At 38.0% G+C, this 24,300-nt stretch overlaps 3 protein-coding genes across 6 annotated transcripts; 1 reads left to right on the top strand and 2 right to left on the bottom strand.

Annotated features, from left to right (window-relative positions):
- Positions 1–771: 771 nt before the first annotated feature.
- On the bottom strand, positions 772–2,481 carry LOC112758813 (mediator of RNA polymerase II transcription subunit 20a). Of its 4 annotated transcripts, none has more exons than XM_025807588.3 (6): positions 2,185–2,481; positions 1,966–2,108; positions 1,696–1,874; positions 1,534–1,623; positions 1,096–1,338; positions 772–1,005 (listed from the first exon to the last, which is right to left on the bottom strand). In XM_025807588.3, the coding sequence occupies exons 1-5, from the start codon at positions 2,196–2,198 to the stop codon at positions 1,108–1,110; spliced, it is 657 nt and encodes a 218-aa protein (XP_025663373.1). In that variant the 5' UTR covers positions 2,199–2,481; the 3' UTR covers positions 772–1,005; positions 1,096–1,107. The 4 variants fall into 4 exon arrangements, with proteins under 4 accessions (XP_025663373.1, XP_072076261.1, XP_029149875.1 ...); XM_072220160.1 differs by having other exon boundaries at positions 1,534–1,614; XM_029294042.2 differs by having other exon boundaries at positions 772–1,338.
- Positions 2,482–3,110: 629 nt separating this feature from the next.
- On the bottom strand, positions 3,111–12,282 carry LOC140180081 (uncharacterized). Its single transcript, XM_072220478.1, has 8 exons — positions 11,367–12,282; positions 10,760–11,268; positions 10,364–10,666; positions 8,677–9,891; positions 7,928–8,528; positions 6,543–7,675; positions 5,257–6,358; positions 3,111–3,220 (listed from the first exon to the last, which is right to left on the bottom strand). Exons 1-8 carry the CDS (start codon positions 12,280–12,282, stop codon positions 3,111–3,113), a joined length of 5,889 nt encoding a protein of 1,962 aa, XP_072076579.1.
- Positions 12,283–18,086: 5,804 nt separating this feature from the next.
- Positions 18,087–22,705, top strand: LOC140179943 (uncharacterized). The gene is made up of 2 exons (XM_072220159.1): positions 18,087–18,886; positions 22,006–22,705. The coding sequence occupies exons 1-2, from the start codon at positions 18,116–18,118 to the stop codon at positions 22,264–22,266; spliced, it is 1,032 nt and encodes a 343-aa protein (XP_072076260.1). The 5' UTR covers positions 18,087–18,115; the 3' UTR covers positions 22,267–22,705.
- Positions 22,706–24,300: the final 1,595 nt, after the last annotated feature.

The following is a 24,300-nucleotide window of genomic DNA, read 5'->3' as shown; positions in this document are numbered from 1 at the left end:
GAGTATGAAAGGAGCAAACCTTCCTTCCTGGGGCATTATTTGAACGGTTTGAATCCATTAGATCGCAAAGTAGAGAGATGATTTGAGGCAGAGCCGCCACTGCGGGTAAGAGAAACTATTTGAATTTAAAACACGAGAGAGAAGAGATCTGACGGCAAAGAATGCGGCCTCTCAGTATCAGTCAGTTACCAAATTTTATAGGCCCAAAATTGGCGGGTTCGCTGCTCGGCCGCAAACAACTTCAAATCTCTTCTTTTTTTAGACAAAACTACTAATCTTAAATAATTTCAGAGTTCAAGATGGCAAGACCCAAAACGACGGCAGAAAAAAAAAACAATTTCACGCTTGTAATTTTATTTTATTTTTATTTTTAGTGAAAGTAAAAAAGTAATTTTATATTTGAGTTCTTAGAGTTATTGAATAAATGAATTGATATAATACCGGTTGTATATGTGTAATTGTGTATACATGCATCATGCATGCATCCTGTTAGAGACTACCTGGACGGGAAGTTGGGTGAGACAGGAACAAAGGAATCCCTTTTTAGGGGTTTGATGAGTGTTTAGTTTTTGACGTTTGGAAAGCTGTTATAGGGCCTAGGGGCATGCTGCGACCCTGGGTTCTTCCTTAGGGATCAAGTATATTTTCTCTTAATATACTTAATGGTTATTGCTAGTGGTTCGTAGTCGAGATTTCGCCAAGCCAATTTTTTCTTCTCTCTTCTGTTCAATCAAGATTCAAGGCTGATATATAACTAATAACAACACTAAGTGAACAATAGGTATAAGATATTAAGATAAGGATCAATAGCTGTAATACTTGGCAGACAAAAAGTGAGAACCAAAATGACTCATACGGTTACAACATTTTCATTTTATTTTGAGTTCGCTAAAGAAGTGGAACATGTGTTCCCTTTGACGAGTGCAAAGAAATATGAACATCACCACAGTCTCCTTCGTTGAGTGGAACCAAATCACCCTGCCACTGGGTGTCGAGTTTAGCCAGCTAAATAAAATCAAAGGTTAGAACAACTGGCTGTTCCTCAAGGGAAAGATGAAGTCTTTCAACTTTCAACTAACATATGAGGACAGATACCTAGGAATCCTCCTAGCCCCTTAACTGTGCTGATGCAATTAGTTGGGCTAACGCAGCAGCATACTGGATAGCTGTATGTTGTGAGGTATAATTGTCGGGAAGCTTATACTCTGCAAAATGTGGTTCTGCTTGCGAGAAATGCCCTGGTAATGATTTTTTAGACATGACTTCTCGCCACAGCTCCAGAAATTCTTCCATAATTGGCTTGGCTTTTTCAATTGATGAGATAGGGAGATACTCAATCTGCAGAAAGCATAGGCCAAATTTGACTTAATTAAATGTCTACACAAGTATGTTTTTGGGTTCCCTCAAACTTAACAATAAAAGTTAGGGAGATAATCATATTGATAAAATCCAAGTAGCACAACATGTATCTTTACTATCAGGTCAACTAGCTTATAAACTAAAATTCCTCAATCAAAATTGTGAAGTGGTTACCTCAATCAAAATTCCTCTGAGACTTTCACCTTGATTGGGAACAACTTTGACCACCTTCATCTGAAAGTCACCCATTTTATACTGCACTCCCTGCACCATCATTATATTAAGCAACAAACCACAGAGACAGTTATAACAACAACGGTAAATGAGTAAATTCACCTCGAAATTAAGAGCAACTTTGGATTTATAAGACTGCAATTTCTCCATTATAGTCAAGATAGTAGAATCAGCCTCAAGGATTATTTTGTTACCGCGAATTATGAAGTAGTATTTGTTGGGCTGCTCCAAAAGCGAAATCCCCAGAAAATCACGCGGGAATTCACTGGGAATCGTTGGGTCTATTACAAGTTACGGCGCCAATCAGAATCGTAACGTTAGGGTTCCAGAGAACAAGAGAGCGAAAGGGGGTTAAATAAAAATAAAAAAAACCTCGCAAATTGGGTCTGTAGAAAGTGAGGGTAGCCTTCCACCTTCCGTCTTTGACGGCGTTGAAGCTCTCGACGCACTGCGAAATCTCGTTCAGGATTTGGCTATTGACGACGGATCCTTGGGTTGGAGTCCAGTGAAGAATCCTATCGATAAAAAAAAAATTAACATTTTATGAGAGAAAAAAATTTCAAATGCAGATGGAAGAGAAGGCGATGGTACCATTTGACTGTCATCTTCAGTTGTCACTTCGAAGCTATATCTGCTATTCCGTTCGCAACAAATTCAAAAGATTCAAAGCAAAACTCAACTCACAGAAGCAGGGTATCAGGGTAGTAAGCTCGTAGCTTGTTTTTACCATGGTTCTGAAAACCGAACCGGTTATTGAACCGCTCTAATAATTGGTTCATTGATTTATTGGTTCAACCATAATTCAACCGAAAAAACTGTTTTATAATAAACACCTGATTCTATAAAAATTTAGTGAATAGAGCAACTAGTTCTAAACACTCTTCTACTGTATTTTTTTACTTCAAAAGGGGATCATAAACAACTAGTTCTATGAATAAATAAGCTACAATGATATACAATGCCAAAAATAGGCCAATGATGAAATAATAGAGGGTTTCTCTCTTCAATTCTATGTTCAAGCTTGTAGCAGATCAGAATCAACAGAGTAATACCATTGAAATAGTCTTCCTTCTTAATTCTTATATACCTCAGAATTTTCTACAAAATGAAAATTGAACACCACACACAGCCTTTAAAACAAAAACAAAACAACACTCAAAAATCATCACCTCTTCCAAACACAGCCTTAAAAACAGAATAACATTCAGAGCATAGTTATCAGAACCGAACCGACAATCAACCCGGTCATATAACTGGGTCACTGGGTCACTGGTTCAACCGGTGGGTCACTGGTTCAACCGGTCGGTCATAATTTAAAAAAATACAAATTATATAAATAAAATTAAAATTAAGTATTAAAACTTAAAATGCAAGTCTTTACAAACATAATAATAATCAAATATTAATTTTTAGACATAACTAATTATGCAAAAAGAGATAATAAACTAGTTTCTAGTACAAAATACTTTCACCATTTAAATAAACAAGAACAAGCAAAAGATAACACAATCGATAAATCAAGTCCAAGTGATCTTAAAATCGACATCTATATCTTCATAGGACAAATTTGAAGCTTGATCAACATTTTTCTCATTTTGATTTGCATCTATATCTTCCATAAGAAACACTGCATTATGCAGAACATCAGAAACAAAGAAAGAAGGGTTTGAAGAGAAGAAACTAGCAAACTAAATTAACTTCATCTTATTCTTCCATCAATGAATCAATTCTACATACCTCTTAGAGGGATGCAAGAGCTTCATTTATAACAGAGTTGGAAAAGAGAGAAAGATTAGAGATCAGAATAACAAACCCTAACTAACTATACCAAACTAATTTTGTTACTAACCAACTCTCTCATCTCTTATCCCTTAACATACACCAACAAAAGATTTAGCATTTTTTAAGCAACACAACAACAAGGTTCAATAACAAATTCAACTCAACTCAGTTATCTAGCAACAAATTTTACTTTCAGCAACAACCACATTTATGATATGTTCAGCATCAAATTCAACTTACAGCTGACAACAAATTCTACTTCTAGAATTCTAGCAACAAATTCAGCTATGATAACTGTGACAACTTTCAGGCAGCAACAAAAACTTAAACTATGATAACTTCCAGGGAGCAACAAAAAAACTCCAATTCTCCAAATATGATTTACAGCAAATTAACATGAGCTAATCATAATTTCAGCAACAAATCAACTTTCAACAATAAATTCAAGATGTACTAATAATTTACAGCAATGTGTTTTACTCAAATTTTTGTTCCATTGTTAAAAACAAATAAATCAACAATTTTCGAGTTTTGTTTCACAATCTTAATTCAAGGAGCGGAAACGACTCCTTTTGTGGGTGTCTCAAAATCTCAATTGTAGTTTCGAAAGTAAAATTAAAGATAAAAAGGAAAACATACAAGGTGCCGGAGGCAAAGTAAAATGCAGAAATTAAAACAAACAGGAAATTAAAAAGAAGATGAAAGAAGAAACATGAACGTAAAAGAGAAAAAGACGTAAAAGTAAAGAAATTTTATTAATAAAAACTGAAAGAAAGCAAAGTACAAGTGTTTGAGTTCAGAGGAATTACTTAAGATTCCCAATTTTACTCTGTGATGCCAAGGGGTTGAGAGCGTTTTGGGTCTCTAAGTGTTTTCCAAGAAAAACTGAACTGATTACAACGTGTTCCTAAAGCTCTATTTATAGACTAGCCTAATCTCAATGGGCAGTTACTCTTTGTACCCCACTTGCAGGAAATTTGAATTTCTTTGTAGCTGTTCCCGCACTTATTGCTTGTTGTTAATTTCAAAATTTAAATAAATAACTAACTATCAAATGATCTAACTTAATTTAAAATAGACATAAATATTATATATAAGAATATTACCAAACAACTAATTATTTATTTTTATAATTTTCTTATAAAAATTATATTTTGTCTAACAAGATGCCCCCCAAGATTTCTCACTTGAAGATATGCAATGATTGAAAGTGAGAAAACTTAGTTGTTTATTGACATTTTTTTTTATATTGAGAGTCAATTGACATTTTAGACACATCCGCTTGACAGATTAAATGCCTACTAGTAATAGACTTAACAGAATTTCTAAGTCTATAAATTTTTTTACATTAATAGTTGAACTGTCAATGGGGTCTATTCTTTTGTATGAAATTTTTAAGTGTCAAATGATATCTGTTCTAATTTCAGCATATTAAATGTGTATCAATTGACCTTTGTTTTGACCTTTAATATTTCAATTAAGAGTTTTTTTTGACACACACTTTCATTGTTTTAATTGACACAATTTTTCTAACTTCAGAAGTAACAGAATCTTAACTTTGTGAAGTCATTCCTTTCGTATGTTAAACTCTAGGTGTCAATTAAATTTGATAAAATTTCTAATCCTATAAAATCTCCACACTAACATTCTAATAGTTTTGACTCCAAGCGCTAATAGACTCAACAGAATTTCTAAGTCAATTAGGCTTTTGTATTTATGAAGTACATGCCCAAATGTCAATGAGAGATTATTTTTGTCCAAGATTTTAAACTTGATGCATCTTTTTTTTTCTTTGACACTTCAACTGGATATTTTCGTGTCCTTAAACATGTGGAATATTTATCTCATGTATGCCTGGCCTATATACTTTTAAATATTTACCATTTATTGAAGGAATTCTTCTTCCTGATCCGATTTCAATAATCTTATAGGCATTTCCAGAGTAAACCTTGTCAACTACATAAGGTGCTTCCCAAGTTGGAGACCACTTACCATAAGTTTTTGACTTTTTTTCTATAGGCAAGATTGTTTTCCACACTAATTCTCCAACTGCAAATGTCTCTGCTTTAACACGGCGGTTGTATGATTTTGACATAATCTCTTTTTGTCGAATCACCCGCTCTAAAGCTCTCAACCTTTCGTCATCTAGTTCATTGAGCTCATCATGCAAAGAATTCCAATAATCTGCTACTGGTATCTCGTCTTGTCTAGCAACCCTTACACTTTGCAGATTAATATCAATTGGCAACACCGCATTATGACCATAAACTAACTTATACGGGGTGGTTCCAGTAGAACCTCTTGGAGAATTTCGGTAAGCCCAAAGAACTTGACTGAGAGTTTGGTGCCAATTTCTTGGCTGTCTTCCAATGTGTTTTTTAATTAATGCAATCAAAATTTTGTTCGCTGCCTCCACTTGTCCATTAGCTTGGGCATAATATGGTGTAGAAGAAAGCATTTTTAGATCCCTAGATTTGGCATATTCCATGACCTTTTTCCCAATAAACATGGTTCCTTGATCAGTGGTAATATACTGAGGAATTCCAAACCTATGCACAATATGCTCCTCAATAAAATCTATTATTTCATTGTGCGTTACCTCCCTTAGAGGGATCGCCTTTACCAATTTAGAGAAATAATCAACACCAACCAAAATGAACTTATAACCTTTAGAAGAAGGTGGGTGAATCTGTCCGATAAGATCTAGCGCCCAACCTCTAAATGGCCATGGCTTAATTATAACATGCAGTTCTGACGCTGGAATATGTTGAAGGCTTCCATGTTTTTGGCATTCTTCACAGGACCTGGTATAGTTTATACAATCTCTTTGAATAGTTGGCCAATACAATCTTTTCCTATTTATCACCCATTTCATTTTTTCCCCTGATTGATGGGCACCACAAATTCCCTCATGCACTTCGGCAAGAGCCAAATACGCTTCATTTTCTCCCAAACATGTCAAGAGATTTCCATCAACATATTTCTTAAACAAGACATTACTTATTAGAACATAACTTTGAGCCCTATATTTAAGTTTTCTATCGACACTAAGACTTTGATTTTTTAAATATTCTGCAATTGGTACTCTCCAATCTTCTGGGTCTAGTTTTTCTAATGACAACACTTCTCTTTCTCTCAAAGGCATAAATATGTCTTTTTATCCTTACCAATTTTTCTAGTGTTGAGGGCTTGATCTTATATCTTGAAGCAATTTGAGCTAATTCATTTGCTTCTTGGTTTAACTCCCTTGGAACATGCCTTACAATGATATTATCAAATTTACTCAACAACTCTGTAGCCACATTGAAATACTTTCTCAAATTTTCACTAACACACCTATATTCGAGTGATACTTGACGGACTACAAGCTGTGAATCCCCAAAAATTTCTACATTTTTAACTCCTCTTTCTAATAATAATTCCAGTCCCATTATTAATGCTTCATACTCTGCCTCATTGTTGGAACATGAATAATTCAATTCAAAGAGGAATTTACTTGGCTCACCACTTGGAGAAATAATTAAAATTTCTATACCAACACCACCCTTATGGCATGAACCGTCAAAATACAATTTCCAAGGGACCAAACCAACGAAACTCAGTGAATTCTCATCAATGTCAATACAAGGGTGATCAACCAGGAAATCGGCTAGAACTTGACCCTTAACCGCTCTTGCAGGAACAAAATGCAAAGAAAATTCCGTTAAGGCTAGCATCCATTTTCCTAGTCTACCATGCAATATTGGAGAAGACAACATATATTTAAGAACATCAAACTTAGAAATTACATAAACATTCCTAGGAATTAGATAGTACTTAAGTTTTAAACAGGAAAAATATAAAGCTAAACAAAGTTTCTCAATTGGAGAATAACGGCTCTCAACATCATTTAGCACTCGACTTAGATAATAAATCACTCTCTCGTTGCCATTCTCATCTTTTTGAGCCAGCATTCCACCAATTGTTACTTCAGAAGCTGACACATAAAGTTTTAGAGGTGCTCCATGCCTTGGAGGTGTCATAATAGGAGGATTAGTCAAATACTGCTTGATGTTGTCAAAAGCTTCTTGATGCTCTGTTTTCCATTGGAACTCTTCCTCTTTTTTCAACTTGATCAGAGGCGCAAAAACATTGGTTCCTCCTGACAGATTGGAAATGAACCTTCTGAGGTAATTGACCTTCCCTAAAAATGCTTGCAGTTGCTTTTTGTTAGCTGGAGGAGGGGCCTCTAAGATAGCCTTTGCCTTATTTTTGTCAATTTCAATCCCTTTTTTCTGCACCAAGAAACCAAGAAAATTTCCTGCACTCACACCAAAGGCACATTTTAAGGGATTCATTTTTAATTTATGCTTTCTCATTCTTTCAAATGCTTTCTTTAAATTTTCTAAATGCTCTTTTTTAGCATTTGATTTGACAACCACATCATCAACATAAATTCCCATAAAATTTCCAATAAAATCATGAAAAATTTCATTCATCGCCCTTTGATAAGTTGCACCAGCATTTTTTAACCCAAATGGCATCACAATCCATTCAAAAGTTCCTAAAGCACCTGGACACCTAAATGCTGTTTTTGACACATCTTCCTCAGCTATGTATATTTGATTATAACCTGAATATCCATCCATAAAACTTAATATTTCATGACCAGCAGTAGAATCCATCAACATATCAGCTATAGGCATTGGATATTCATCTTTTGGTGTTGCAGAATTTAAATCTCTAAAATCAATGCAAACCCTTAATTTTCCATTCTTTTTCATGACAGGGACAATATTAGAAATCCAGTTGACATATCTTGCTGTTCTTATAAACTTAGCCTTAAGAAGTCTTTCAATCTCTTCTTTAATCTTCTGCATGACTTCATGGGCAAATCTCCTTGGTGGCTGCTTGACAGGTTTAACATTGGCTTTCAATGGCAATTGATGTTCTACCAATTCACGACTCAAGCCTGGCATCTCTGCATAATCCCATGCAAAACAGTCGCAATATTCCTTCAAAATCTCCACCATTTCTTTTTTGAAATCATCAGGCAGCATCTTGTTCACATATGTTGGTCTAGGATAATCACCGTTACCAATATCTACTTCCTCCAAAGGATCCTGCACTTCAACCTTTTTTACAGTGTCAGTATTATTATTTTTTTTCAAAACCTAAAGGACCATCATCATATATACAATCATAAGGTACACTGTCAATGCACCCTTCTCTGTCTGCCATATAGGCTGACAGCCGAGCCAGTTGGCTCGTCAAGCTCATCTAAGTTTCTTCTGAGGCCGCATCCGCCCCGGCCTTAGGGACCAAAATAAAACCATTCATATCTATTTTGCACATCTCAATATTTTCAGGATTAAATGCATTGGTGTCAACGGTCAGCGGCTTGACTCCAGGATTATACATCCTGAACTCCACATGCATCTCATCGTAGTAACAAGTACTATTGTCAGCAAGAACTTCTTCCACTCCTCCATCTTCATTCCAGAAAATTAATTTTTGATGTAAAGTTGATGGAATAGCACCCATTCCATGAATCCAATCACGTCCTAAAAGCAAGTTAAAACCAGCCTTTGAAGGAACCACAACAAATAGAGTTGGCCTATTGACAGAACCAACCTCGATTGACAGCAGAACCACCCCTCTAACAGAAGAAGTCTTTCCGTTAAAATCTGTCACCCCAATGCTACTTTTAATAAGATCTTTTTCAGTCTTTCCAAGCCTTCCCATCATTCTTTCAGGCATGAGATTAACAGCAGCTCCCCCGTCAACCAAAATCTTATTGACTATCCTTCCGTCAACACGAGCCTTGATATGCAGTGGACGCAATTGTTCCTTATCATTTTCAGTAGGCTTCTCAAATAATCTTCCACCACACATATTGTCGTCTAGCAATAAACATTCACTTCCAGGAAAGACATCATAACAATCATCTTTTAATGACTCTACTTCCTGGACTTGACTATACTCCTCAGGCAGTATTGACACCACAACTATAGGTTGCTTAACACCAAATATTGCTTCTAAGCTGTCATCAAAACCAGTGTCAAAATTATCAGTAATTAAATCTTCATCATTTTCTCCCTTGTTTTCAACCATCACCCTCTTCCCAACAAGATTCTTCTTGACATTTTTATTGCATTTAGGGTGATTAGAAGAATTGCCTGTTTCTACAGACTTGGCCATGGTTGGCAAAGGAGGAAAATCTACTCCGTGTCCCTTGTATGGATCCAAAGGAACATACTCAGGCATATTCTCTTTCTGATCAAAAGTTGTAAAAGGAGAATATTTGGGAACGTTTTGACAATTTGGCCAAGGAGAATAATTAGGAACCTGCTGCATGTTAGGACTATAACAAGAATAAATTGGCTTTGAGGGAATAGGCGCATTTTTTGGAATATATATACTACCTCCTTCTTGTGCATGATTCATGTTCCATAACTGAGACTCATAGTACCTGGGCTTGAAAGGTCTAGGCTTCACCCATTTGTTTTTTCCTCTTGCAAAAGCAGTAGGTTGATTCTGCACATTTCTCACATTCTGGACCCATTTATTGTTTTGAGATTTTGGTGGGAGGAACTCTTGTCTTTTGAGAAAATCCATCAGGTCTTCCATCAATCATGACCACAGTCTTCATCTTCTGGTTGACAGGTTGTACTCCAGTGTTGTTGACGCACTTGTTCAAAGGAGTTTGACTGCCCAACTTTTGTTTTCCCTCGGCTATCTTCCGCTTTAGCTCGTTAGTTTCATTTTCTTTTTCAGCAATCTTCTTTCTCAACTCAGCCTTTTCTTTCTCTTCAACTTTGTACTTTTCAAACTCTTTTGCAGCTTCCTTGTCAAAAACAGCATTGCACTTTGGGCACATCGCAATGGTGCTGTCAGATTCTTTAATTCTCAATAAAAAATCTAACAAATCCTCACCAGGACGAGGATAAACTGGCTTCTTATCTTATTCAAAGACTCTCAGGTCTTTATTTTTATTTTTAGCACTAACCATCGTGGCATCAACTTCTACCATGTTGATTGACAAATCGAATGGCTCAACATAATTTGAGTCAGCAGCAAATGGTTCAGTGTCCACCTTCATAGTAGTTTTATCCTCAAACTTCAGTCTTCCCTCCTCAATTGCTTTTTGTATCAAATCCCTGAAACGGACGCAATTGTTAGTGGTATGCGAAAATACTTGATGAAACTTACAAAATTTCTTATTCTTTATTTCATCAGTTATAGGCATCTTTTTTCCTTCAGGTAAAATAAGCTGCTTATCTTTTAATAAAACTTCAAATATTTGATCTGCCTTAAAAATATCAAAAGAATAAGTCTTATTTTCAACTTTAGAATAAGAAGAAACTTTTTCCTTTCCTTTAACAGGCTTCAAAGATTTGCATACATAAGGAGGACCCCCACGTAATTCGGCAATATAAATCTCTTTTTCATCTGAATCACTACTATCGAAAAAACAATCAACATATGCAATCTTTTTTGAACCCCTTTTAAAATTTTCTTTTTCTTTCTTAATTTGTTCTATCTGTCTTACTCTCTCAGCTAATTGGGAAAGATCTAAAGTATGTTGATTAACAAGTTTCTTCCTAACTCCGAATTCTAGCCCATTAGTAGCCATTTTGACAACTTCAGATTCTGGAGTCGGAGTAAAACATTTATTCCTCATGTTTCTAAACCGCGCCAAATAGGTATCAATGGATTCTCCTTCTGCACGTTTGACAGAGAATAAATCCGTAAGACTAACTTTCAATTCACCTCGGAAAAACTGATCATGAAAATTTCTCTCTAACTGCGCCCAAGAATGAATAGAATTTGGTCTCAAGTTAGAGAACCATGTAAATGCATTTTTTGTTAAAGAAGAAGGAAAGTATCTCATCTTGAGATATTCATTAGAAGCTGCTTCCCCAATTTCAACAGTATATCGAGTAATATGCTCTACTGTAGATTCATTTTCTTCTCCAGAAAATTTTTAAGGGATTTTGGAATTTTCCAACCCCTTGGGAGCTCTGCTTGTTGGACACACTCAGGAAAAGCAGACACAAAATATGGCCTATTCAAGCAACCAACATTAAATCCCAAACGGTTTAAAACTTGTTCAACATTTCTTGCTAGATTATAATGCCCCCCTAAGTTATTTTGTCTAAGTCTTTCTAACATATCATCAGCATTTTGACCATGTCTAGGCATATGAAATTCATAATTAGGAATTGCTCCACCGTTTTGATTGACATTATCAAATCTTAAACCCAAGTTATCATTTTCTTCTAAATTTACCACAGTAGCAATCCTATTGACTTGCCTATTTAATTGTTCAATTCTAGTATTTGTGTTTTCTAGAAGAGGATTTAAAACTGTCACCATTTGATGAGTTAACATGTTTACTAGATCATGGTGGCTTTCATCCATCTGTTGCCTAATATTTGCTAAAGATCCCACAGTTTGACTAGGTTGATCAACAGGCATTGCTCTTGACATGTCAGGAAATACAGGTCTAGAATTTTCTACCCTAGTGACAGTGGACGTAGTAGAATTAGATGCACTGTTATTTCCTGTATTAATAGCATGTGAAAAATTTTGTTGTGATACGTGTGAACCTGACACCCCAGAAACAGGTACATTTGACATACCATATGGATTTTGATAAAGAGGATTTTGAAAAGTTGAGTAGAGAGGCACAGGCAATCCTTGTGTCACCATGGAGGGGACATACCCCGGTGGCAAGCCATATGGCGGCCACCCCATGGTATTTATGTGAGTTGCATTTAACCCTGTATGGGCATGGCCAACGCCATCATGCCTCACTGACATCAAGGTAGGCTCTGCATTTGAAATCACAGGAGAATTCCCGGATTCATTTCCTCTAATCTCATCACTAGAAGTAGAAGAAGATGCTGCAGAAGTATTTGACATGTCAACTGACGCTGATTTCCTTGGCTCTGGACGCACGAATTTACCACTGCGCAATCACATGCAAATTCAAAACTCTTGATTTTTCTTTTGACAAACTACAATCTATTGACAAGGTCCTACCGGGCGTGCCAATTTGTTTTACTCAAATTTTTGTTCCATTGTTAACAACAAATAAATCAACAATTTTCGAGTTTTGTTTCACAATCTTAATTCAAGGAGCGGAAACGACTCCTTTTGTGGGTGTCTCAAAATCCCAATTGTAGTTTCGAAAGTAAAATTAAAGATAAAAAGGAAAACATACAAGGTGTCGGAGGCAAAGTAAAATGCAGAAATTAAAACAAACAGGAAATTAAAAAGAAGATGAAAGAAGAAACATGAACGTAAAAGAGAAAAAGACGTAAAAGTAAAGAAATTTTATTAATAAAAACTGAAAGAAAGCAAAGTACAAGTGTTTGAGTTCAGAGGAATTACTTAAGATTCCCAATTTTACTCTGTGATGCCAAGGGGCTGAGAGCGTTTTAGGTCTCTAAGTATTTTCCAAGAAGAACTGAACTGATTACAACGTGTTCCTAAAGCTCTATTTATAGACTAGCCTAATCTCAATGGGCAGTTACTCTTTGTACCCCACTTGCAGGAAATTTGAATTTCTTTGTAGCTGTTCCCGCACTTCTTGCTTGTTGTTAATTTCAAAATTTAAATAAATAACTAACTATCAAATGATCTAACTTAATTTAAAATAGACATAAATATTATATATAGGAATATTACCAAACAACTAATTATTTATTTTTATAATTTTCTTATAAAAATTATATTTTGTCTAACACAATGAAATTGAAAGAGGAATAACAAGGCCAAAGCTGAAACTCACCTGGGCAGAGAGATGAAGCAAAACTTAACTAAGTGATTATTCTGCAAAACAGCAACAAATTCAAGGTTCAATAAACTCAATAATGATTTTCGGCAATGAACAAACTTAAGCTAAGTGATTATTTTGGCATGTCAACAACAAATTCAAGGTTCATGATAATCAGTAACAAATTTCAGCAACACATTCAACTTTCAGCAACAAATTACTTTCAGCAACAAAATCAAAGTGCATTGATGCAGCACCAAAATTGAAGCAGAAAGACCAGGGGAAACTCACCAAATCGGGTTGCACGAAGGAAGTTGACGGCGAAGGAGAAGCTGATGGCGAGGGAGAATCTGACGGCAAGGCTCGAAGCAAGAAGACGACAACGAATATCAGCCCACCAGATCTGTTGCCTCTGCTACCGGCGACGAAGAGCGCAGGGAAGGGAGAGATCGAGACCAGGTGCGAGACAGAGACCTTGAGAAGCAAGAAGACGACGACCACCACCACCCGAGGGACCAGATGCGGTTTAGTCTGCTTCTGCCGCCGGCGAAGCGAGCGCAGGTGAACGGGACCGCGACGATGACCGAGGTGAGGAGACGAGGTGAGAGACCGAGAGCGCGACGAGGTAAGGCCGTGAGAGACTGAGTGTGACGACCGACGAGGTGAGGGGAGCGACAAGTGAGTGACGAAGTGAAGGTGACGCCGTGAGCCACCGTGAGCCGCCGTGAGTGATGGACTGTCGAGCTCGAGAGAGAAGAGACACAAGACTGGCTGGGGGTTAGGGGGGTTCCAAGTCCATTCAGATTAGGGACATTAGCCATTAGGGTTCATGACTTCATGCTTTCATTTCATGCAAATCAACAGAGGGTGGAGGACAGGAGGAGTGAAATGACGCCCCGTTTCAGGCATTTAAAAAAATATGACCCGGACCGGATTAAATTAATCGGCCAGGTCACCGATTTTAATGCAACCGGTCGGGTCAAACCGGTTTTTGCCGGATCCATTACTTGTCCAGTTGTTCGGTTCGACGATTGGCTTGGTCCGGTTAGGTGACTGGGTGACCGGATTTTGGGTCGAACCGGGTTTGATAACTATGATTCAGAGTTTGAGCATTGATCACAAGAAATTAATTTCTGAAACGAAATAAAAACAACAAAACAACATTCAGAGTTTGAGCATTGATCACAAGAAATTGATTTCTGAAACAAAACAAACAATCAACAAAACAATGAAAACATAATTTTTTTCCTTGAGAAGAAGAAAACAATGGAACCATGAAGCATATAATAAATCAATGATCACCAATATCCAGCAATAATCTCAATGACAACAATAAATACACAACAACAATGTAGCAAATAAATAAAAACAAGACCTAAATAGAAAATCCAACAAATTAAATCGCAGCAACCTAACAGTTTAGCAAATTAAAACAAGAGCAGCCCAACAATTTAGCAAATTATCAACTTAACAAGTTCAAGAACAGAAAATCACAACAAAAACAAAAAAAAATTAAAAGCAACAGAAGAACAACAGAACAACAACACAAGAACAATTAGCAAATTAACAAGTTCACAATAACAGTTAAAATTTTCTAGAAGAACACTAATGCAAGTGGAATCATCATGCTAATATATTTTCTGCAAAGATGCTATTTGTGCAGCTAAAATTTCCTAATTACTAAGATCTAATTATTCTAATTTCACATGAAATCAACTTACTAAGTTTCTAAAAGCTAGAAATTATAAAACCAACTAGAAATATGGTTAAAGCATTTCATCAAACATGTTGAGTGCGGTAAAATTAAAATGAAATAAGAGAATTCAAAGCTTAATATAATGTGATAGAGAAGAGAACATAACTATTGTAACTTTAATTCAGTCTATGAAAAAATTCAAACCACTACCAAATCAAATAGTTACTTATTGTAATAGAAATCAGAAGTTGCAGAGTTTGAAGCAGAGTATTGGTGTTGTGAGTGTAATATTACAAAAAAAAAACAAAATTCATACCTAGGGTTAGAAGCTGGAAGTCTGGAAAAATGCAGAGCTGGCGGGGATAGGGACAGTGGCTGGCAAGAGGTGGCTAAAGGGGTGGCAAAGTTGAGCAGAGCTGGCGCCGGCAGTCCCTAATTGCGCAATGGAAAGTGACGCTGGCGGTGGCTGTAATTTTCGAGGGCTGACATGGTGACGGAGCATGGCTGCACGAACAGTGGTGGTGGCTGGACGGAAGTTGCGCCGGAAGCTCGAGGTGGAGACCGGAGACGTGAGAACTGAGAGTGAGAGGTGAGAGTAGACTGTGGAGGCTCGAGAGGAGAGGGGTGAGTGGGTCTGTGGGTGAGACTAGGGTTCGTTCCCCTTTGGCCCTTTCTTCAACATGCAAAATGTAGTGTTTTAGCCAATTTAAAAAATCGGCCGGGTCACGATTCGGTTCGATCGACCGGTTTCTGGTTAATTCGTCGATCCAACTCCAATTTCTAAATCTGTCAATTTTGTCATCTGCTCGAACCGTATTTGTTTAACGGGTTCACAGTTCGAATCGGTTTTCAAAACATTGGTTTTTACCATTTACGTCAACTCACAAGGAAGATAAGAAAAATAAATCCCAAAAGAATTACGTGGGCTTTTAAGAAAATATGTTCTTTTGTGGTTGGGCCTTGGTAAAATAATGGTTTGTGTCATATTTTTCTTAAGATGAGTATATTTTTGGTGTCGCATGAACTTGTTTAATTGTCTTGCCAAAGATCGAAAATTATGGATTATTTTTAAGAAATTATTAATCTTTAAAGAAAAAAAGAGTTGTAGGTGGATTGTGATTTTATACATGTTTATAAGATGGACAATGGATGGGACAGGAAAAAAAATGTATAGAGAAAAATTCAATCCAATGGAAAGAATACCTATCAAGGTACAATTTGGACGAGTTCGGTAAAAAAAAAGTTTGGGATATTTTATTTAAGAATAAAGTATTGTTTTTATCTCTAACGTTTGAGGTAAGTCCATCGTTCTATTTTTATACCTAACATTTGTAAAAATGATTCAATGTTATCCTGCCTTCAATTACACATCATGAACCTTTAGTTGGAGTTCTAAAAATCTCTTCTTGAAGTTAGAATACAAATGTCTGGATAGAAACGATGATCTATTTTGGATAATAGCTCATCAAAAGTTGAAACTAATCCCTACAACATTTACATAATTCACTTTTTAGGGATATAATTGAACCTGAACACAAATAGTGGGTACAATATTGAAATCAAACGCATCCAAGTGAGACCGAATTGAGAATAAATACATCAAAATAAGAATAATTAAAAAATATAATATGATCTATTAGTATAATTGACAGCAAGATAACATTGAATTATTTTTATAAACGTTAGAAATACAAATAAGACGATTTAAAAGTTAGGAACACGGACTACTTTTTTTTCGGAGTGATGAGAGAGAGAGAGAGAGAGAGAGAGAGAGAGAGAGAGAGAGTGTGTGTGTGTGTGTGGGGGGGGGGGTGGGAAACACAGGGAGGGGTAGAACGGTAGGTCAGACTAAGGATCCTAGGGTTTGGAACCGAGATGAGTATCGACGTTTGGAGAACGAGTCCTTCTCAATTTTCGTGGATAATCTCCCGATTGATGTTTCGAAGAGGGAGTTGTTTCAATTGTTTCCACGAGATGGCCCCCAACGTGCTTTGGGTCGTCAATTTCTAGAAGATAGATGAGAGAACAAGAATATCGTAACTACTTCCAACAAGGTTTTGGCGAAGGATAAGAAAGTTCAAGATCCACATGGCAATGGGTGGACAAAGAAAGTGGAAGTATCCTTGGTGAAAGAAAATCTGGACTGGCTGCAGAAAAGCCTGGTTAGGGGAACAACGAAGGCTATTGACTTCGGAGCACTGCAGGAATCGGTTGCGAAGAATTTTCCTCACGTTATTCAGGTGCGCGAAATGGGTGCTTATAAAGCACTGTTGACCTTTGACAGTCTCTTGAATGCAGAAGAAGCGTACACCTTCCATATGAATAGCCTTCTGCAGTTGTTCCATAGTGTATGGAGGTGGGATGAGTCAGAGAGGAGCGAAACTCGGAGGGTGTGGCTAGAGTGCTTTGGTGTTCCACTACATGCATGGTCTGTGGATACTTTTAGGGTAATAGAAAGTCAATGGGGTGAGGTGGTTGGCTATGATAATGCGACTAAATCGTGCACCTCCTTTAGTATTGGCCATGTACAAGTTGATACCTGCGTGATGGACGTGATAAAAGAATGGATCCATATCACAATAGGCACTAGTGGATTTGATATATTGGTAAAAGAGGTGGGATATGAAACATATGGAAGGAATGATAAGATGGATACAATGAGGAATGGCAAGGGTAGCTGTGACCACCAGAGAAACATAACTACGAAGCTCTGTGATGATATAGCAATAACGTCGCCAAGTCCTACAAACTTGTCAGTTAGTTCAGATCCGGCAGCGGAAGTGATTATCAAGTCGCAGCGAGAAGAGGTTGAAGATTAGGATAGATTGGTAAATTCAGAAATAATTTTGAATGAGTGGAGTTATGGGAATTCAAAACACAATCAATTGAATTTGGTAACTTATCAATCTAATAAAGGGGATATTGAAGGCATGGCAGATTTTGTGGGTTATGAGGTGAGTAATGAAGTGGATTCTGAGATGACTATCTCTTGGGAGTACGGCTGTAAACCTAATGGGCCTGGAAAGGGAGTTATGATGTCTGATGTTATTGAACCTAAAAAGGGGCCCCTCAACAAAACTAGATGTTGTTATATGAATTTGGGCCATGAAGGGTTAAGGCCCGGTTCACTTTTGCACACTGGAGGAAAGGACGTGCTTCACGGGCCTGCTGAGGAACGCAGACCTGTACCGGGTCGAACCTGTAACGGGTCGGCTATAAAGAACGCGGGCTGGGGAAGTGATCGCCAGCAGGGTTTCCCTCTTTCAGTCGAGGAAGCCTCGATGCCTGGCGCCTTCGGGGAGTTGGGGGCTGCGGCTTCTGAGGATGGTGTAGAACGAACGGGCCCGTACGAAGATCGAGCAACGGCAGCTGTTTCCCGAGCTGTACATCGGGTTGAACGTAGATCAGGGGACGGCTGTTGGGTGATCGAATATGGAGTAACCCGGAGGGAAGGAAGACACACTGGCCAAGGTCGTGTGGCGAAGGCGACGGTGATTGTGGACCAAGCAGAAAACGTGCCTATTTCACCTAGTGCGGAGACGGCTTTCGCAGGAGATGGCGCGGATAACGTGGCTCGAAGAAGGAAATGCACGGTGGGGGTGGGAGGAGGCCGACTAGCAGTTCATGGTAGAGAGGTCGATGATCTACTAAGAGCTGCGGGCGCGGCAGACAATGCTGAAAAAGGAAGCAGTGAAGTTGATGTAGACAATGGTAAAGATGACCAAGAGTGTGATAAGTCTGGCCTGGGTACAAAAGCAGGTACGGCTAGAAATTTACCAATGTTGGAAGCAGGACACAGGGAAGATGAGGAAGACGTAGAGCATGGTAAGGATGATGAAGCCAGTGACAATGAGGATATGACTTTGGAGGAGCAGCTTTCAAAAAACAAAAGAACTTGGGAAGTAGCAACGGAGTCAGGAGCAGTGCTATATAATGAAGAAGATGACATAATGGCGATCCTTCAACAACAGAATGAAGAAATTGCCCTGAAAAAAAGGTTGGCGAAACAAAGGGCAAAAGCAAGGCGAAACAGACCCAAAACTCATAAAAAGGTGTGCAATAATTTACTGTAATGATTATTAGTTCTTGGAATATTAGGGGGTTAAGGGGTGATGGGAAGTTGAGGATGATAAAGGACCTAAAAAGAAAATTTAAGTTAAACATGTTAGGCCTGGTGGAGACTAAAAGACAGGTAGTGACTAAATATGATATACCAAAAATTTGGGGAAATAGTTGTGCAGGATGGGACTTTGTTGAATCTAATGGTACTTTTGGTGGATTGCTGTTAATATGGGATGATGACTTCTTTAAAATAAGAAATAGCCAGAAAGGGGAGAGGTGGTTGTGTGTTGAAGGGGAGTTAGTGAAATATAATTTTTATTGTGCTTTTATTTTGGTATATGGTGCGCATGCTAGAGATGAGAAGCTTGTTGTTTGGGAAGAGCTGAGTTACATTGTGGGGTTATGCCAGGTTCCCTGTTGCTTCATGGGAGACTTTAATGAGATTTTACAGGTGGAAGAAAGACGGGGCACTGATAGCTTACCCTTATCAGCTGAAGACTTCAAGAATTGGATACATGACATGGGTGTGGTGGACTTGCCGATTACTGACCGCAAGTTTACATGGTTTAGAGGTCGATCATGCAGCCGTATTGACAGGGTTCTGGTTAGCTTGGAATGGCTGGAAAAGTTTCCAGACACTCGGCTACATGGTGGTCCTAGGGGCTTGTCTGACCATTGTCCAATTATAGCGGAAGGTAGGAGGCAGAGAGATGGGCCGAGGCCATTCAGAAGCCTTGATTCGTGGTTTACACATGAAGATTTTCTGAGAATGGTTAAGGAGGAATGGAGAGGCCTAGGTGAGGCACAATTTACAGATAAACTGAAGGATATGACAGGTCCTCTGGGAAGATGGTATAAAGATAAATTTGGGGATTTGGACAGAAAAATCATGAAATTTGAGGAAGAGATCAAGAAGATTGATGACGCGGTGGGTGACGGTGTTCATGATGGAACAGTAGAGGCAAGAAGAAAGGCACTTGTGACTTGTTGTGAGAAATGGTATGTAAGGAAGGAGTTACATTGGAAGCAGATGTCGCGTTCTAGACATGTGAAGGACATTGATAAGAACACGAGGTACTTCCACAACTTGGCCTCTGCGAGAAGGAGAAACAACAGGATTGATGCGCTACTCATAAATGGAAGGCTGATAAGGAGTCAAGCAAGGATCAAGATTGAGATTAGAGACTTTTAGAAAAATTTGTATCATCAGGAAGAGTCTCCTTTGATAGGTTTCAGGGACGGTTTGGTGGAAATGATTGGTGAGGAGGATGCTTTAGCATTGGAGGTGCAACCGACTCCAGAGGAGGTCAAAGAAGCAGTATGGGATTGCGAATCATCCAAAGCTCCTGGAAGTGATAGCTACAACATGAACTTTATAAAGAGGTGTTGGTCTGAAATTGGCACTGAATTTACGGCGGCGGTGATGGATTTCTTCCTGTCTTCTAAGTTACCGGCGGATACGAATCTCACTTGGGTGGCGTTGGCCCCTAAGTTTACTGGTGCAAAGGAAATCAAAGATCTGAGACCGATCAGTATGGTAGGCTATGTGTATAAAGTCATTTCGAAAATATTGGTTCGGAGGATGCGAGCAATCATGCCACGACTAGTAGGTGAGACTCAAAGTGCTTTTGTCAAGGGACGAAAGATTCATGATGGGGCCCTTATCGCATGCGAAACTGTTCAATGGATTAAAATGAGGAAGAAGGAAGCGGTGATAATGAAGCTGGGTTTCCAGAAAGCTTACGATAGAGTCAAGTGGAGCTTTGTAGATCTTGTGTTGCAAAAGATGGGCTTTGGTCGGAGATGGAGGAGTTGGGTTATGGAATGTGTAAGTACAAGTTCAATGTCAGTGCTGATAAATGGTTCGCCATCTAAGCCTTTTTAGATGGAAAGGGATTTGCGACAGGGTGATCCATTGTCCCCATTTCTGTTTGTACTTGTCGTTGATGTGCTACATAGGATGCTTGGGGAGGTAGTGAGAAATGGGCGTATTTTGCCGTTACTGGTGGGTAGAGATCAGGTCGAGCTATCACATCTCCAATTTGCGGACGATACTGTATTGTTCTGTCCCCCTGATGAAGAGACCATTAAGAATTACAGGAGGATCCTTCGTTGTTTTGAGCTCATGTAGGGACTGAGCATTAATTTTGATAAGTCTAGCTTGATTCTTATTAACTGTGATGATCAGTGGGTGCAGCATATGTCTAGAGTGCTGGGTTGTATGATTGCCTCTCTGCCGGTGAAATACTTGGGGATCCCGCTAGGAGCGAACCCGAGGTTGGTGAAGACTTGAAAGCCCATTATAGAAAAAATGGAGGAGAAGCTGAGCACCTGGAAAACCAAAATTCTCAATAGAGTCGGTAAACTGGTGCTTATTAAATCTGTTTTGAACAGCCTCCCTGTCTATTACTTGAGCTTGTATAAAATGTCAAAGGTTGTTGCAGAGAAATTGATTTTTCTACAGAGAAGGTTTCTTTGGAGTAAGGAGGATGGAAGGAATGGTATGGAAATGGTCAGGTGGGAGGTGGTGCAGGCTCCCAAAAAACTGGGCGGTTTAGGGGTTGGGGATGCTATGGTGCGTAACACAACACTTCTCTTTAAGTGGTGGTGGCGATTTTCGAAGGAGGATTGCCCCTTATGGAAGAAGGTGGTGTGCTCTTGTAATAATCTGTGTCCCAATGTGATGCTGTCATCCTAGGTATTACCTACTCGAGGGGGGGCATGGAAGGATATCTGCCAAATACAGTTCAAGGATCAACAACTAAGACAGAAGATGATTAATGGGTTGTTTATGGAGATTGGCAATGGGAGAGGTACTCGGTTCTGGGAGGATGTATGGCTGCGTAGAGGGGCCCTGAAAGACTTATTTCCGAGGCTATTCTCAGTTTCAAACCAAACAGGATTTGTTATAGGGGATTGTGGGTTCTGGGACGGGTTAGAGTGGAGATGGAACTTCCATTGGAGGCGAGAGCTTTTCCAATGGGAGTTGGACCTAGAGAACCAGATACACGAAACTTTAAGAGTGGTTCAACTTGCATACGGTAGAGAGGATAAAGTTGTGTGAAAATTTGATAAACAAGGCATATTTTCTACTAACTCCTTTGTGCAGGCGATGCAGGTGGAAATGCTTCCAGAAGATATAGCAAGTTACAGTTTTACTAAGACAGTTTGGAAAGGCCTAGTCCCGCCAAGAGTTGAATTGTTTGTTTGGTTCGTGTTGATTAGAAGGGTCAATACGAAGGAGAGGCTGAGTCGGTTGGGAGTGGTTAATCAGGAAGATGTGACATGTGTGTTATGTAACCAAGGTGTTGAATATGGTCACCACTTGTTTCTTGGTTGTGAGTTTTCATGGCAGGTTTGGTGTGCTTAGCTATCCTTTGTTGGAAGGCAATGGTCATGCCCAGAGACACCAAAGGAACATTTTCAAAGTTGGACTGAGCTTTCAACTAGTAAGCAGGAGCGCAAGAGGTGGATGTTATGTTTCTGTGCGATTATCTGGAACATTTGGCTAGAGAGGAATAGAAGGATATTTCAAAATGAAGGGAAATGAGTTGAAGAGGTTATCCAGCAGTCCTTCATGAATTATAAGGAGTGGTTAGGTGTGGATCCCTTCTGTTGTTGATGGCATTGCCGAAGGTGACAGGAGATATTTATTAGTGTTACTTAAGTTTGTTTATTCTGTTGACAATGGTTTCTGTTTGTTGTCTTGTGCTCCACTTGTTGTGTTGAGTTTTTCTTTAAAAAAAAACGTTAGAAACACAAATAGAACTTATTCTAAATGTTAGAAATAAAAATGATACTTTACTCTTTATTTAATAATTAAAATGTATTGGAATTGGAATAAATAATGGGAGGGCATGAGTTCGAGCCAACAACAATATCAACATGATATACAACTCAGTGGTACTAATCATCTAATCCCGAATTATACATAGAATAAGAAAAGACATATTGTAATGTTAATGAATTAAGTAGTGTTGATATTACTGAAATTTAAATTTGATTAGAAAGGAAGAAAGGGAGAAAGAGAATGGTTTGAAGGAGTTGGAGTCAGAAGTCAGAAGAGGTGGTTGAATGGTGGAAGAAAAAGAGGATAAGAATGGTTATGTGTTCTTAGGTAGCGTCTGTTTTGACGTATTAGGACGAAGACTGGAAGACTGAGACTCAGTATCATGTTTGTTGGCTCAAAGATCGGTACTAAAATTTCTGTCTCTGTCTCTAAAATTTCAGTATTTCAGTACCTCCAAAAAGTGAGGACACATAAGACTGAAATTTTTAAAGATGGAAACTAAAACTTTAATAACATTTATACCTAAAATACTCTCATTTCAATTAATTAATTCGAATTTTACCCTTTATACAAATTAAATTAGAGCTTCATTCTTGTTTCAATTTTTGTCTCTCACTTTGCACCAAACAGAATACTGAAATTTATTTCAATCTCTATCTCTAAGTTTTTGTCTCTCAGTCTCAGTTTTTCAGTCTCTGTCTCTCTACCAAACGCTACCTTAGAGTCAGTGGTTGTAGGCCTGAAGTCCCCATAGGTCTTAGCCAAGGGCACTAGTTACTCTTTTTGAGGACCCAATGCAACAACAGTCCCACTCACCTCACCTTCACCCACCCCACCTTCTCATATCAGAATCATGCTACCTTTTTTCCTTCTTTTCTCTTTTAGCTAAAGCTGATTTCCACAATCCAAAGATGTGGCACTTCCTTTCCCTTTTCATTTTAATTTCTAGGAATCACACTCGTGCATGCCTTAATCCTAATCTATATTATGTCACTCACTTAATGGGATAGTAACTAAAAAAATTACTTAAAGCCTTTAACACACAAAAAGAGAAAGCACTCAAAGCAGGAATAGAGGAATGGGGAAAATTCTAAAATATTGTATGTAATGTAAAATTGAGAACTGAGATGATAACATTACACATGCTTCCAATTAAATTACACATCCTAATTATAAAGCTTTTTCCCCAATAAGATATGCAAGATTTTAGCACTCATGTATATAGTTCTTCACTCCTTGGTTCAGTTTTTCTGGCTACGACTCATATTACTATCAAACTTCTATTTATTTTTTTTTCTCCCAAAATTAGGAGTGAGATTCGAACCAACGATCTCTAAATGAGTATAGAAAGATGATGACATTTGAGTTATAGCTCAATAGCTTATTTATTTTTTTCTAACGGTAAAGAAATCTGTTCCTATATATTGATAAATTCTTGACATCTCTTCTGCTATATAGAAAGGGGTGACGTGTTTATAACTTTATATATGGTTTTGTTTTCCTTTTTTTAATAAAACTGACAAATGCTGCATGTTACGCGCACCGATCCAAATAACTAAACGTCGTATTTCAGTATTTTGGTGTCATTCTACTATAAAATTGAAGGGTTTTATT

The sequence above is a fragment of the Arachis hypogaea genome, chromosome 16, assembly GCF_003086295.3.
Source record: "Arachis hypogaea cultivar Tifrunner chromosome 16, arahy.Tifrunner.gnm2.J5K5, whole genome shotgun sequence".
NCBI lineage: Eukaryota > Viridiplantae > Streptophyta > Magnoliopsida > Fabales > Fabaceae > Arachis > Arachis hypogaea.
This window is presented reverse-complemented; position numbering and strand designations above follow the sequence as displayed.

What these genes read in the sequence shown, in the direction of transcription:
- LOC112758813 (XM_029294042.2), bottom strand. An exon ending in CTACAGACCCAATTTGCGAG is followed by an intron (nt 1,875 to 1,965) that starts GTTTTTTTTATT and finishes AACTTGTAATAG; the next exon opens with ACCCAACGATTCCCAGTGAA. An exon ending in AAGTTGCTCTTAATTTCGAG is followed by an intron (nt 1,624 to 1,695) that starts GTGAATTTACTC and finishes ATGATGGTGCAG; the next exon opens with GGAGTGCAGTATAAAATGGG.
- LOC140180081 (XM_072220478.1), bottom strand. Translation starts at nt 12,282, where the DNA reads ATGTCAAATACTTCTGCAGCATCTTCTTCTACTTCTAGTGATGAGATT. An exon ending in TACGTGGGGGTCCTCCTTAT is followed by an intron (nt 10,667 to 10,759) that starts GTATGCAAATCT and finishes GATATTTTTAAG; the next exon opens with GCAGATCAAATATTTGAAGT. An exon ending in AACAGCATTTAGGTGTCCAG is followed by an intron (nt 7,676 to 7,927) that starts GTGCTTTAGGAA and finishes GTGTGAGTGCAG; the next exon opens with GAAATTTTCTTGGTTTCTTG.
- LOC140179943 (XM_072220159.1), top strand. Translation starts at nt 18,116, where the DNA reads ATGCCTGGCGCCTTCGGGGAGTTGGGGGCTGCGGCTTCTGAGGATGGT. An exon ending in GACCCAAAACTCATAAAAAG is followed by an intron (nt 18,887 to 22,005) that starts GTGTGCAATAAT and finishes TCCTTTGTGCAG; the next exon opens with GCGATGCAGGTGGAAATGCT.